Here is a 15,910-nt window from a genome sequence, read left to right as displayed (position 1 = left end):
AACCGTTCTCAACAGACTTGAATCACAATGTATGCAAAACTTTTGTTTTAAACATTTTCCTATTTTTTTTCTAGTTTTTTTTTTTTATCCATCACCATATATTCTCAAGAGTCACATACTTCCGGCGAAAAAGAATCGACCTATTTCCCAACAATTGCGTTCCTGCATGGATGACGAGAGGTTGTATATATATATATATATACACCTACCGAGTGAATAGACACGCGTGTAATGCATCGAAGGCGCATTGCGGTGCATAAACGCTAGTCGTACACAAGCGAGCGAGGAAGCTACGCTACTAATTAACATGTCGACTGGTAAACATTGACTGTTGCAACGTAGAAGGATGGCGCAATGCTCATTGTTGGATGGGAATAGTGCACCTGCATACATACACGTACATACATATGTATATCCGAACAATGAGGAATAGTCAGCGAGAGAGAGAGAGAGGAAGAGGAAGAGAGATAACCGGAGTTTGCAATGGAGGGCTCAAAACTTCCGCCCCCATAAATCCATGGGGAATGCTTACCGGCAAAGCAAACAGACTCCTTTCTCTAAGGGTTGCAGCTGGACAGGCAGCCCTAACCGGCGCAGGAAACGAAACCGTCAGAGACTGGCGATATTATTGTGCACGAGTAATTATTCGCGACGGGGTGAAACTGCGCTGTAGGTATTATAACTGACAATGAAAAGTATTTGCCGAGGGACACCGGGAGCCCAGGGTGTGGGGGGTGGTAATCGTTTAATCGATATTAGTGGTCCATGGGGGAAATGCCGTGTCGCGTGGGGAGTGGAATTCCGTGACACCTTAGCTCCGCCTGGTGTATAGTGGGAAATTCCGTGCGTTTTCACCCCGCGTCACCGTTCCTAATTTTCTTGTAACTTTGATGTATAGTGTAGTAGGGTGGAACTTGTTTTGGAATTTTTAGAAATTTGGCTGCGACGCCCTACAAATTACTCGCAAATAATGGAATAGAAACCGCCTCAAAAGCATATATAGGGATCTATATCAACCCTAAACCCAATTATCGCAAGTTCTTTGAAGTTAATCGTTTAACCCTTTCAATCACAGCGGGATGTTCAACGTCCCACCTCAAAAATTTCCGTGTCATAGCTTTATCACAGTTTAATTACTGCAACTTCAAACAATCTTTGTTGTTACTTCGTACGGCTGTTAAAATATGGAAAAGTATAATTTGATTGTTTTTTCGTTTCTTACCATTATTGAAAAACGTAATTAAGGGTGCAAGATGGAAATATGTTCAATTTTTTTTTCACCGTGGTCACTAAAGTTTCGTTTGAATAAATTATAAGCTATAAATTTCTATATAAGCATAATAAACACACTGACGATGAATTGTTACTCCCAGCAAATTATCTTGTGTTTGTAATAATTCTCAAACCGACGTTTCGAATTATGTATGTATATTTATTTTACCTAAATTTTCCTCGTTGCTATGCATATACATGTATGTACAAAATTGTACTAGAAATTTGTTTGCCCATGATCAGTGGTGCGGTGACCCCTCGGCAATTAATTTCTTGCCGGTATTTGTGGCCATAACCTGTTCTATGCATAGCCTTTTAATTACACCGGAGTCAGTCGAGGCTTGTACATTCTTCCCTTGAGCCGTTATGCTGCATGCGGTTGAGAATAATTAATAGCTTTGAATAACCGAATTCCGGGTTGTGAGCAAAAAATTTCAATTTCTTTTTGTTTTGGATTCCATATTTTTCTTGGTCATGTTGAAATGCCTGGTGAAAATAAGAGTCCAAATGAATAAACGATGAAATAGGGGAGACGATGCGGAGAAAATTTGTTGCCCATATACCGATGTTCGATCAATGTAGTCACAATTCATTTAACAATAATAAATAAATAAATAAATTCTTTTTCATCGTTTTTCATTGCAAAAATTATAGGTATAATGCTGTGTCAAAGCGCAAGACTTAAGGAAATTGAATTGAAGTGGAATAATTGAGATCTTCCGAAATTTTTTGATCACATTACATTATATATATATAAGTGACTGAACACATAAATTTTGGACTTAAAGTCGGCAATGACAGTGATATTGACAATAACGCGGGAAGTTGACTAGATTAAGATGGATGTGTTAATATTTGACGAGTCTTCCAGTAATTCGATGAGGCGGGGACGCGTTTCAATACACTTGAAACGGTTGGCCAAGAAGATTTAATTTTCAAATAGCTCCCTTCGGATTGGAACTCGCAGGTTGAGCGGAGAGAGAATAATAAAGGGTTATAAACAGAGAGTGAGAACTTCATGAATAGAGGAAACGAAATTACAATTATAATTGGCACCATATTAAATATGCGACCTTCGTTCGAGACGTGATTTGTATAATGGGCTACCTTGCCCTGCAGGGTAGAAATTAACCCGCGGAGTAACGAGGCTGGAATCTTCCAATTAAGCTCATATTTCTTGGGTCCGAATTTTCGCATTACGCCGTTTGATTATACAACATATACATATACGTTGCATGTTGTTTAATAAAGCTACGACCACGTGATGAAAATAAACAAATAAAAACATGTGATGGATCCTCCTATAATCACACTGAAACTAAAAGTCGTAAATCATCAAAGCAAAGTGCTAGTGCATATTACCTTTCTAGTGAATTTCGGTACAGAAAAATAATAATACCTCTGATTCAATTTCGCCTGTTTTTTAACCGTGTGGTCGAAATCGTGCTAAGGAATCAATTTTATCCGCAGGGTAGCAAAATGGCGATGCGTGACAGCAGGTATCGGATCCGATAGGAGTAGTAAATCCCATACGTATGCGTATATCAGTTTAACGACGTAAACAAGTGGAACAAGTACTTGGCACGTCCAGCTGTGTCCTGGTCGATGGTGTTTGTGTTCGGCTCAAAAGTTAAACCGTCCGGAAGCTGGTCACAGGTTGTTCATTCCGCTCCCTCCGCATTTTTAATCCCGATAAATACCGCGGGGTGAAACTCCCCCCCCCCCCCTAGACCGAGGCACGTATGATTTTTTAACGGTGATCATGGATTGATGATAATTATAACACGCGAATTGAACGAAGAAGCAAAGTGTCTTTCTTCCACGGATACACTATCCATCAAGTTTGAACTCTAATTTGAAATGGACTTGAACCAGCTGAATCAAAAATCTTCCGCGAGAACCAAAATTTCATTCCTAATTTTTCTGTGAATGTAGTATAATCTTAATTTTTGTTATTAGTTTGTAATTTTTCTCACAACGACGGCATTCCGGCAAAGGACTGCTATTACTTTGACGAGTAATAAATCAGGAGTTTTCTTCTTTATCATTTACTGACTGAAAACTGAAAATCCTCAGCCGATAAGATTGATTTTCGGAAATGCGAGGTAACCTCAGCAGTCTGTTTCCAGTAACGAATTTTATTCTAATTGGGATTCTTGAGAGTAAATAGTCGGGAATTCTAGAAATTTAGTCAGCTGGCGATCAATCATGCGAACTTTCAAAATAAAAAAAAACATATTCCGTAAAGAATTTCTGATTTCATGATCACTCGAAATCATACCTCATCGAGTCAACTCATCCACCGAAAGAACAAAAGACAGAGACGAAAATGTTTGAAGGAACTTGAAACGTTGGTGAGCAGTGAAACCATTCATCAACCATTACACACTGTTCTTTCTGATGTTCCAGATTAATTCTGCGGGATGGTCGCTGGGTCCGGAACTTTGCGACATGTGGACCAGCAGCGACGTCCTCTGCTGCACCGCTTCGATTCTGCATCTCGTTGCCATCGCCGTGGACAGATACTGGGCGGTGACAGACCTCAATTACATTCAGGTAAGACAATTAAACGGCACTCAACCCTGATCCGGGTCCTTTTGCTCCTTGGAGTCCTTTCTTGATCCTCTCGAAGCTGCTAGCTGCTTCGTCGACCTCGACCACCACCCCGCACTTTGAGGATCACAAAGGAAAGGTCGAAAGTCTATCCTAGCGTCACTCGACCCGATCCTCCGAGTTTCCACAGGTCTTGAATGACCATTTCCCAGCCCCAAGCTCATCGAATCCTCTTCTTTCGCTTGGAGAGAATCTCGAGATACTAGTCAGTGGGTGTGTTTCAAAAAATTGATGAATCCGATGTGATGCTCCTGTGTTATCCAAAATCGATTACATAAAATTAATAATACTTCGTAATTTTGAAGGTAAAGTTGTACAGGTTATACATCTTGATGACCATTAAAATGATTCCAAATAAAATTTTCCATATAATCATTTTACGTAATTTGAAGTGAATGACTTTACGAGTCCAGTGATCGTCAAGCACTTACATGAATATACTTTTTTCCAACGTGACACTTTGGTGGAACAAGAAGAGGGGACGTTTTCTCTATAGTAATCAAAAGCCACCCTTCGCGTCAGGTGTACGAGTAATTTCGAGAAGCCATTTCAAGACGTCAATTACTCGTGGTTGGGTTTCAGGCCCGAAATCCACGGAGAATCGGGATGCTGGTAGTGGCAGTCTGGGTTGTATCTTTGGGGGTCTCTTTGGCGCCTCAACTGGGGTGGAAAGATCCTGGCTACCTGGACCGCATCGCCGACGGCAAATGCGTCGTTTCCCAAGATGCGGCGTATCAAGTAAGTTCATCAAACCATTGGCCCGTAGCATACCGATCCTTCCGCGAACGCAAAGGTTGGCTCTACAGAATTGCGATCATTTTGTTGCCGACCAGGCAATTGCGAGAATTGATCAAGGGAGAGAGTTCGAACCTCTCTGAATTTCAATCTTGTCCCACACTCGATTTTCCGTTCCTCTAGTTTCCTCTTTCAAACCAGAACTTAGAGCAAATTTTAAGCGAAACACGATTAGCATTCTTCACACTGCAGGGCATGATCAGTTAGCAGTTATGTCAGTAGAGCGAGGTATTTTCGCTCCTCAATTTTGATATTCAACGTTCAAAATGACACAGCAGACTTTGCCGTGAGGTTTCGGTTACGCCGAGGTATTATGACGTCGGCTTGAAACTTCTCATTTATTATCCCGGCTTCTCGTCTTCTTATCTCATAAAGTCACCGAACTATAATGAGCTCGACAATAAGGGGCGTAGGAAATATTACAGAGGTGAAAAAAAGTGGAAAAATAAAAGCAAAGCAAAGCAAAAAAAAAAAGGAAAAAAAAATTCTTCTTCAAAGACAATTTTCGCCCCACGCTGACGTGGCGAATTATCTCAAAGCCTTCAGGGTGATATTCAAGAGAAGCAAGCCTGTTTTTGAAACTTGACGTCAGGGTGTCGGTTTAACAACAACAACTATATATAAATCGGAAAGAATTCCGCTCTCATACGGAATTTAATGGCAATAATATATAACGCATGATCAGGCTGAAATTTTGGGAAAATAAAACAAAACGATCATTTCGCAAAGGAACGTTTTTCCTCATACCGCGTCGAAAAAGCGGGACGAAATCCACCGCGATGGCTGTTTTTGCTGTTATTACGAACGCGCCGCGGGTGGATTTGGAAAAGAGTATAAGGTATGTGCTTTATCAGGGCTGTTAGGTCGGTCGCCCCTCGAGGACTGGGGAGTTTTCGAGTGGATGAACGTGTAGTTTTAGAGGAACAAAACAACACCGGTAAGGAAGGAAGGAAGGAAGGAAGGAAGGAAGGAAGGAAGGAAGGAAGGAAGGAAGGAGTCGAGAACTACACACGGAGCATCGCGTGTGGCGGCAGTGACTGATCGAATTATGGCTTCCCTGGAGCGTTCCCCGTCGCTCATTCCATGCTCCCTGTTCCCCGTTTTCTCACCAAGACCGTACCCTGCAGGATCGTTTGGATCCCTCCTCACGAGCCAAGAGTCAACGTGAAATTGGATTTTTCCCCGATGTATTCCGCGCAATAGAATTAAAGATCACTGGGAATTAGAGTGGCTGTCTGCTGTCTGGGTTTCGGTTAAGGGAGGGTTAACTCTAAACGCTGGAAAGTATCCCGTTACTTTCGCAATTTCCGGTCCCTTCCGCGCTTTTTATTATCTATCGTCCGCTCTGGTCAACCATTTTGCTAAATCTCGAGCCCGCGGTTAACGAGGATGGTGTCGAGGTCGAACCCCTTCCGAGTTCTCATGGGCAGAGTCCATTTCCCCCCATTAATCCTCGTGTCGAATTCTCCAGGTATTGAGCCCCTATCGATCCGCCAGTTGCAGGGGTAATAAATACGTCGCCCCGCATACGCCATTCGCTATCCTCCGCTCTCTATCTACTCTCATATCAAATAAATCTGCCCCCAGATTTCGCGCTATTCCGTCGCGGTGTATCGGCCGTGTAATATTCACGAACCACTGCTATCATCCTCGCGTCACGTGACCATCGTCACGCTGCTGTGCTATCTGCACCTGATTTCGAGACCTTGTGCTATTTGCTCAGTCCAATCAAGCGTGCAAGCTGCATTCGAGGCTGATCGAATTTAGGTAACTGTACTGCACACTGATCATTCCCTGATCCAACTGATGCCGTGTATCCAGGGTACATCTCTCTCTTCCTGTCCCTCTCTCTCTCTCTTTCTCTCTCGAACAAGAAGCATGGCCGCTTGTGATAACGGATGTATCGTACTTGTGACAAACTTGTTTTAAATCTCCCTGGCTCGGCCATGTAACCATGAAAATGAGTCTTTGGGTCTGGCTTTAAATCACTAACATATATCGTATATTCTCTATGAACTTGTATGGTAATGGATAGACTTATATAAAGTTGCTTTATGCCTTTTAATACGAAGAAAAGTTCCAATACTCGTCACATGGACGTCATGTCTTGTAGTCAAATCGAGTTCTCTGAAGTTAACCGTAACTCAGATCGTCAGTCTTTCAAGCGATGTGATTGAAGTGGGTACGTGAAACATAAGTTAGCTTGAGGTGCGTTAATGATTTGAAATTACATGATTTCACTCGATGGAATTCGTGAAGTAGTTGTCTAATAATGTACGACGGTCACTTTGAAAATTAACGTTGCAAAAAAATCGTTGTCCAATTAAGTATTCATTTCTCGAGTTGCTAAGTGAATTACGATTTAACGATACCTCGACAGTCTTTCATAAAATATATTTGTCACAAAATGTTAAGTTTTCTAACTAACTTAACGATTCCTTCGTTAAATCACGAATCCTTCGCTGTGATCTATAATTTTATGTCTCACAATTACATTTTAATTCTTGTAAATTTGTGAAATTATTTCAAGTGTTTCTGTTCATGATTCATTAGTGCTTGTAACTTGTAGAAAAAAAAAAAAAGAAAAAAGTGTAGTTTCGTATTTGCTTTTCAATTTTTTACTTTCGTCTTCACATATCGAAAGGCAATGAAGTTTGCCTGAAAACTGGTTGTCAATTAGATATTAGCTTCTGAAATGATAAACTGTAAGTATCGTGTTGTTTTCAGCTGAAGAAGTCGACGTAAAGATTAATCGTTATTTTTTTCAGCTAATCATTAGATGCCGTTTGTAAAAAAAATTCTTTTATATTCTCAATTATTCGTATCAGATATTCGCTACATGCGCTACCTTCTACGTACCTCTTTTGGTCATCTTGTTCCTCTATTGGAGGATATTCCAAGCTGCGAGAAGACGGATCCGGAAAAGGCCAGGAGCGGCTGTTCAGCCACCCCGAGAACGAAGAGGGATCCTTCGGCTGGTCACCAAAAGGTAAAATGCTAAGCTGTGGGCTATTATCGCGCAATTAGATCTATATAATACGTTGCGAGAGATTGCGTCCGGTGAAAATGGCGGAGAAATTTTTTTTGACAATACTGATTTAGCAATTTGATGAATGGCAAATAAAGTTAAAAGTAAGGCTGGCTATTTCCCTTTGACAATTTACTTTTCTCAAAGGTCTTCCGCTTGGCGTGAACGGTTTACTCAATGACTCGAATTTTCTCACGCCCACGACCCGCGTATTTTATAAAAAGTTGAAACGCGGATGAAAGGGAGTGAACTGGCGGTGATATAATGAAGTTCAATTTTCCCGTGGTGATCAGAAGCCGGTATCGTCTTTTACAAACCTTAGGAAAGCTGCACGTGACGTTCAATTGCCAATGACATCAATCAACTCTCACAGTGGGAGTTTACGGCTAATTAACTTCGAGAGGAAGTAGGTACCCTGTAATCGTCTTATTGGAATTTAACTTTGCTTCAGGCTTTGGTTGACTTATTTCATTCAGTATTCGCTCTAATTTAATACAAAGCTAAATAATAGACGCGTGGTGCATACTCTTTGCAAAAGAAATCGACCAGAAAAAAAGAAAGGAATGTAACTCATTTACATTTTCTTTCATTCTTTTCATTTCTTCTATTTTCTTTATTTATTTATTTTTTTTTTTTTTTATCAATATAACCGAATTGAGGCCAACAGGATTTTTCCGTAATTATACGACTCAATACCAGACTGATTACCGAGGTAAAAGTTTTGCGTGGTCGCTCACTCTACTTAATTCTGAAATTAAAATTTTTGGCAAGGCAAAGGAAAGACAAATCAACGCGTCACTCCGATTCTATGCCATTCATCGTAATTATTTGGATTTCATCCCGTGAATATCAATACACACAACACTAATATTATGCACAAACATTTATACGTGGTATTCAGTTAAATGTCATCGCCAATCCGTTCCCCAGCATGAAAATCGTAACTACGCATTTGAGTAAATGAATTCTCACCCAAACGAGCTCTCTGTAATTAATTCAGTCCTAATCAACATCAGCCAACCGAAGCTCCAGGCATATCTCACGTGTGTAGTATCGCCATATAAATGGTACATATTTATTATATATGGAACATAAATTTATACGGTTGCATCTTACAGGGAACAGGTTTCGCAAGAGTATGATCGGGACACTAAGATTTTGAAATAATTTTCGCGTTCTATTTATAAATGAAAAGATATTGATGGAATAATGTTATAATAATTGTATTAAAGTCATAAAAACTGGACTTTATAGTTCAATATCCTGGGTTGAAAATTTTTTACAAAGAAGTCTTTCAAATTTTATTCATTGTCTTTGACTTTCGTCGCTGTTTGATAACTTTCGTTTCATCAGTTATCGTATTTGAACACGATTTTATTCAGATCGATAAAATCGCACCGCAGCTGAAATCGGAGCGAATTGTTTCGGCCTGATTCAAAACTGACTCCGACTACTGACAATTGATACAAACGAGCGGTGAACGACGCTTCCAAATTACGATTCCCCGATTTTATTCTCGACTTGCTCTTACAATTAATCTCCGTCCATTAGTGATGTAGGTATTTCAGAGCTGGAAAGAAATTAGAGAAGGAAATAAAAAAACGATCACCTGTACTTAAGCTGTGCCGAAAGCCGATTCTTTTTCCGAATACAGCGTGAAAATCGAACCCGAATTAAGTTGCGAATCTTGTTATTTGCGGTAAAAATTTGCCGATCAAAGGCCAGTTTTTCATTATAAAACCTCAGGGGAGAAAAAATTTCTTGCGATAGAACGGATTGCTTTTTTTTAGACCGATCTGCAGACCTCGATAAAGAAAAATATTTTTTAATTGTATATTAGCAGTTCACAAACTACGATTAGCGTTCATAAAAGGACGCTCGGACAAAAGTATAGGAAATGTAAATTTTGAAGTGTAAAAAACTTGAGATATTTCGGCTTCGAAATTCTAGAGTACCAAAAAGAAGAATATTTTTCGGCACGTCTGAAAAATTCAAGGTTTCGATATACAAGAAATAGATCAAATCGAGTTTGAATTTAAAAAAATCAATCAGTCCATTAAAATTGGTCTTCTCTTTGCAGAGATGAAACTTGTGTGATCGTAATTTCTAAACAAACTAACGATTAGGATTCCGTTATTAGTCATCCTCATGAATTTTGAATTAGGAGAATGAACTTCAAAAATTTTCGTTTAACCTCGATTCAATATAAATTCATGTTATGCTTACCGAAGTTTTGATGCTTACTGATCCTTGGATAACTATATAAAGTTTGTCGTCAGACTTTTGACCTTTTTTACGATGCCACGCGAAATCTGCGCAACTCGATCTTGCCGAGCTTTTGAGTTCGATCCGATATCACCTACAACTTTTGTCAGAGAAAGAGAAAATAAATGGAGGCCTTAATATGTATTTCTGAACAACGTTTGACCCGTGAAAAAACTTCTTATCGACACTAAGCGTTAAATATTTTAAAATGAATTTTTAAACTTTTATGTTTCTTGGCTGTTTCCAAAAATGGAAAAAATTATACATTAAATAAATTGATCGGTAAAACTTTTCAATTACCATAAAAAAAATTTGTATCCAATAACATTCTAGTTTACATGTCAATTGAAATCGGTCTTTCCTTATTGCTTGCACTACTAATGGTAAGATTAAGGGGTGATTATGACCCCTCAATTGGCTGAACTAGCACATATGTACAAAAACACCGAATCTGGCGTTTTTTGAAATAATACCTACGTACAACGTATGGTTGAGATAAATCTCGGTTATTTTCCTTGTAACGCCAGTGATATCCAATATCCCCGGTTATATCATTGAACTGTCACACGGGCAATCTCACAAAGAACATAGACCAAATTCCCCTGCTTTTATGTATTTCAAGATTAATATTATCAAAATCCGCCTGCATCTGCACAAAATAAAATAAAACTTCACAGAAATGTACAACCGTTTGTCAAAACACATGATGCATTCTACCAGAAACTGCCTGCACGTATGCAACCCAAAATAAAATCTACACCCGTGTACCACCGGTTGTCAAAACGAAATCGCCTGCAGCTATGCAATCGAACATAAATTTCACAAAAATGTATCACCGGTTGTCAAAACCCAGGCGAAAGAGTAAATTTGGAATTGCATAAATGCAGGCGTATTCACGGTGTCATACGTTGAATTGCCTGTGCGGCAGTTCGTTTATTGGAGACACACCTTGACACAAAGTTCGGAACTCACAGGCCGAGGGAGGAGTCGACGACGGCGTTCACAATAACACGATCGACTCCGGACAACTCCTCGGCGTCCCCGGAAAAGACGTCTTCGTACAACGGTGCGAATCCACCGGCAACGCCGGCTCCGAGTCATTCGGCAACGAGTTCTTCGGGCTCGAAGAAGACTCGGGAAACTATCGAGGCGAAGCGAGAGCGGAAGGCCGCGAAGACCCTCGCGATAATAACCGGAGCTTTCGTCGCCTGCTGGCTGCCCTTCTTCCTCGTCGCCCTGCTCCAGGCACTTTGCGAGCCCTGCGCACCCCCCGATTTAGTAGCGAGCGTCTTTCTGTGGCTCGGTTACTTCAACAGTACCCTCAACCCCTTGATCTACACGATATTCTCACCGGAATTTCGACAGGCCTTCAAGCGGATGCTCTGCGGCACTCGGGGGGGTCGTGGCTGACACTGGGTTTAACTGCCTGCCAGGGTGACGGCTGATCCACCCTCGCGAATTACGCGGACCGGGGGAACTTAGCGACGACTACGTCTTGCGCATATTCGATTCTCAATTTTCATTTACTCTCGATCGAATTTAACAAGTTTTCTTCGAAAATTTCTAAGTCATCAATTTTGGTCTCCTTTTTCGACGTCAGACACACGTTTTAAGGGGTGACTAACCTGAACCGGTTAACTGGTCATGGATCATACATGTCATGTGCCAAAAAAAGTGCCCGAACTGGTAATGGATCGTACATATACACTTTTGAATAACTCTAATGTTTCTTGATGGATTTGAACGAAAATTGGTACGCCACCGTTTTAGGAGTCGCTGAATCCAGATTTAAAAAGATAATTGAAAAATTTGGTATAAAGGATTCAAAATGGCGGCTTCAAATACCAGTATTTACGACTACGCCTGAACACCCTTGTACCAAAACTTTGTACCCCTCTGAAACTTGTTGGGGAAGGGGGTTTTTGGGGTTGCTGATGATGAATCCGTTATGAGAATTGAAGAATTACAAAATGGAGAATTTCACACCATTTTTAGAATTTGAATATAACAAAAAATGCATAACAAAATTGACAATTTTACTCCAACTAAGCCCTATTTTCTGCCTTAGGAGGTGGCAAATCAAAAAAAAAAAAATTCCGGAATGAAATCAGGGACTCAAATAAACCCCGGATACCAATTGATGTGTAATTTGGAAAAACTCATACCAGTCAACCGGTTCAAATAATCCATACAAAATTAACCCTTCACCAAAAAGTGACAAGAAATTAAATGACATTAAATTCTATTTCAAATATCATATTTTTGTGGGGGTTATTATAACTGGGGTGTTTGGTCTTAGTACCGTTTTAATGTGCAGGTTCAAGGCATGTCGATAATTTTTAGTTATTTCATTACGAGCTAGTCACACATTGAGTGTTTTTCATATTATTACATACCTGACTTCCGCAAATCTTTTTAACAATTCAAAAGTACAAAATAATGGATATATTAGCCAAAATTCAGGATATCGATGCTTTGTTTCAAATTATAAATCAGAACAAAGCCCCGTTATTTAAATTTTTGTATCAACAATTCGAGTATTTCCTATTTTCGTATTTTTGGTGAGTCGTTTTAAACTTACGAATATAATATTTCTCCAGCACTCCGTGTAGGACTATCCTGTACTGAAATGAATAAAAAACAACAATTCTAGTCAACCAATCTTCTTAAATAAACTTTCGTTGTAACCAAATTTCGGAACGCTGAAAACATCGACGTTTCCCATCCAGGGTTGTAGAAAGATGTCAACTGAATTTGTTGAACACATTGGCGCGAGTTTGAGGTTCTGAATTTGAAAAGTTCCGAAGACGCCTGATTCCCAATTATTTGGTGGCGAAACTTGACTAAAGAAATAAAACTTTCACGAAATAACAAAGTTTCGAATGGTTGAAAACCCGACGGCTAAAAGTTTCGAAATACAAGATTCCGAAAAGTGAAGTTTCGATAGAGCAGGATTCCGAAAAATAAAGTTTAGAGTGAAATTTCGAAAATCATAATATGCTCACACAGTTGTTTCGTCAAAGTTCGATTTTTTTACTTTTAAGTTTTGTCAGAAAAAAATTCGGAATTTCGGGCAAATTCACAATTTCAACCCCGCCCCGACACATCGCACCCTCGCGGAGGGGAAAGAGTCAAAGTCTTTGTTCGAAATTAATGAAGTTTAAATCTTTTTTCTCCCAGGATAAGATTATTAAAGTTTCTCCGTAGATAATATCGTCAGAGAGAAAATTTTAGCAGCTGGCGCAGGCAGTACAGGTGCGATCGTAACGCCTGATTTACCCAATTACCCTCGTATTGATGCGGAGTGTAGACTCTGCTTCCCAAGAGGCGACGCTCCGTCTCTTCCCCCGATATAAATTCATTCAACGGTGAGACGTGGCAGCGCGCTTGTAACGTGGATTTGGAACAAGTGTATTCTCGATTCAATTATCGCGGGAAACGTAACTAGACGGCGTATAATTATGTTATATATACAATGTATATACATAAAATAACACAAAATTATATGATGTTACTGTTGATTCGTAATTATTAATTTGATGAGAATTTGCGGGAAAATTTCACTCCCTGCAGAGGCATTAAAGTGTTAACTTACATAAAATGCATACTTTAATTTTTTTTTATTTTAATTTTCATCGGTCTATAATAATTGTCTTGTGCCGAACGAAGATGAGGTGAAAGAGCATAATTGTCGTGACAAAATCCAAAAAGTGGGTGGAAGAATCGGATGATATAAAGCAAAAGTATGGAGCCTGCAATCATTTCATCAATTTCGACTATTCTCGAGGTATCTGAAAGTGTTTCTTCACCTTTTCTGTCCCAAACAATCATCAAAATACGTTATTCTATGTAATTACCGTTGCCATAATGACTCGATTACGAATCGGAGGAAAAAATGGTGATTTCTTAATTACCTTAAGGTATACACCGTGAAATAACTATTGCAATATACTTGTATAACTTATCGAGAAAATATATGGAATTTAAGCTTGTTTCTATAGAGATGCGCTAGATTTTATATGATGTAGATAAAGTACGCGGATCAAAAGTATAATCCGCACGTGTTCTGCATATTATATACATATACATGTACTACAGAAGCACGAGAGACGGTATAAATAAACTATGATCGTAAAAAGTACTGCAAAATGTGTATACCTATAATTATATTATGTATATACCTGAAATAAAGTAAGCTTGTAGACTGCAGTTGATTAGATTTAAGCTTGTAAATCATGTTCTAAGAATAATTAAGCGCGTTCGTTATATCGCATTAAATCCGTTGCTTCTCGTCTCTTTGCAGAGCCTAAGATTTCGCTTATATCCGAGTAGAAGAAAACAAGAAATATGTATACATATATCGTATTATCACGTGTGTAAGCCTAAGCGTTGTTGAATCACTACTTTTGTGAGAATAAAAAAAATTGAATAAAAATAAAAATAATGTACAAAACGGACAAAAGTTTTAAGATTTGACGAGGGATGATCAAATCGGAAATTACCTTAAATTTGAATTCTTTATTACGGTCCATTCGACGTGTATAATTAATTAGTTGCTCAATGAAGACAGACTGATTGAGTGTGAGCTGAATTTTAAACGATATATATATAAGTGTGCTATTATCCTTATAAGGCGCGTGCGTGTAGAACCGTTTGGAATATCTGTAACCAGACATTTGTGCAATATGCAATGTTTGAATTAATAGCTTTTTTAAAAAACGACGATCTAATCTACCCACCACTTGAGCCCCAGAGGTGCAGGTTGACAGAGAGCGTCATACCTTAGAAAAAAAAATATAAAGAAAATATGTGACACTAGTTTGTACGGAGTGAACGGCAACGAATGTGTTAACCAATTGTATAAATCATTATAATATTGTATTGAATGTAATAAGTACCTATACATATACATATACATATATACATGAATGTATATAGATATACATATATTTATTCCTCATTTGCGATGGGTCCAAAATTGATCAGTTTTATAAATATAACATATATCACCACCCCTGATAAAAAAAAAAACATTATATGAAACTGTAATAATTACATTGTGAAAAATTAATTGACTAATTGATAACACATAATATCGTATATGTATGTGAAAATAGGTGTAATTGAATAAAATTCAGTTTAAACGAACACATATAATAATAACAATATAATAATTTGATCGCGCCATACGTTAACGTATAAATGGGAACGCGTGAAGCGAATGATAATAATAATAATAATAATAACAACAATAATAATAATAATAAATTAGGTACGTTTGGCGGTGGTGATACACATATTCGGGTATACGGGGTGGCATGTCAGCGCTTACGTGCCAATTATATATAATATCGAAATTGTATACACAATTCTACGCGTATATTATTGATGTGTGTAAGTCTTAAGGAATAATATTATAATAATTCACGATGAGAGAGCGAGAGAGAGAGAGAGTAAACGGAAAAAAGCAAAAATATATACGAAAAATAAACACAAAAAGAAAAAAAAGTAAATAGTAATAGAATGAAAAATAAATGACGTCACATCGCTATAGTAGAGAGCTATTGTTATACATATTATTGTTGTTGAGCTCGTGTTGTAAGTTTTGCAAAAAGTGAATTTACCTCGTTAAGAATGAATAATAATGATTAACTAGAGAGAAAAAAAAAATAAAAATCACGCGCTAATGATTATACAGTTATTACTAATGTCGTTATTTTATGTGATATCCATTTTCTGTTTGAATTAGGTGTTTAGAAAAAATGAAAAAACTACAACAACAATAAAAGAAAGAAAAAAAAAAAACACGTAACGTTGCAGAATTAACTGCAAGTGCAATTCTACCCTCTATACAATTAGAGGTGTAATCGAAACTATCAATAACGTTATGCCTGTATATAAGTAATAGGTATTAAAACTTCTTAACTAGTTATGGTA

General features: G+C 38.4%; 1 protein-coding gene across 3 annotated transcripts in view; it reads left to right on the top strand.

The window, feature by feature from the left end:
• LOC124404233 (5-hydroxytryptamine receptor-like) overlaps positions 1 to 11,710 on the top strand; it is a 30,912-nt gene extending 19,202 nt beyond the window's left edge. For 2 of the 3 annotated variants that reach the window (XM_046878208.1, XM_046878206.1), the window contains exons 2-5: positions 3,682 to 3,828; positions 4,468 to 4,623; positions 7,509 to 7,669; positions 10,948 to 11,710. In XM_046878208.1, coding sequence (XP_046734164.1) covers positions 3,724 to 3,828; positions 4,468 to 4,623; positions 7,509 to 7,669; positions 10,948 to 11,383 — 858 coding nt within the window. In that variant the 5' untranslated portion in view covers positions 3,682 to 3,723 and the 3' untranslated portion in view covers positions 11,384 to 11,710. Of the gene's footprint in view, positions 1 to 3,672; positions 3,829 to 4,467; positions 4,624 to 7,508; positions 7,670 to 10,947 lie in introns of those variants that run through there. The other variant, XM_046878207.1, reaches the window with a different exon arrangement.
• The last annotated feature ends 4,200 nt before the right edge of the window (positions 11,711 to 15,910 follow it).

Source organism: Diprion similis, chromosome 3 (genome assembly GCF_021155765.1).
Source record: "Diprion similis isolate iyDipSimi1 chromosome 3, iyDipSimi1.1, whole genome shotgun sequence".
Taxonomy (NCBI): domain Eukaryota; kingdom Metazoa; phylum Arthropoda; class Insecta; order Hymenoptera; family Diprionidae; genus Diprion; species Diprion similis.
This window is presented reverse-complemented; position numbering and strand designations above follow the sequence as displayed.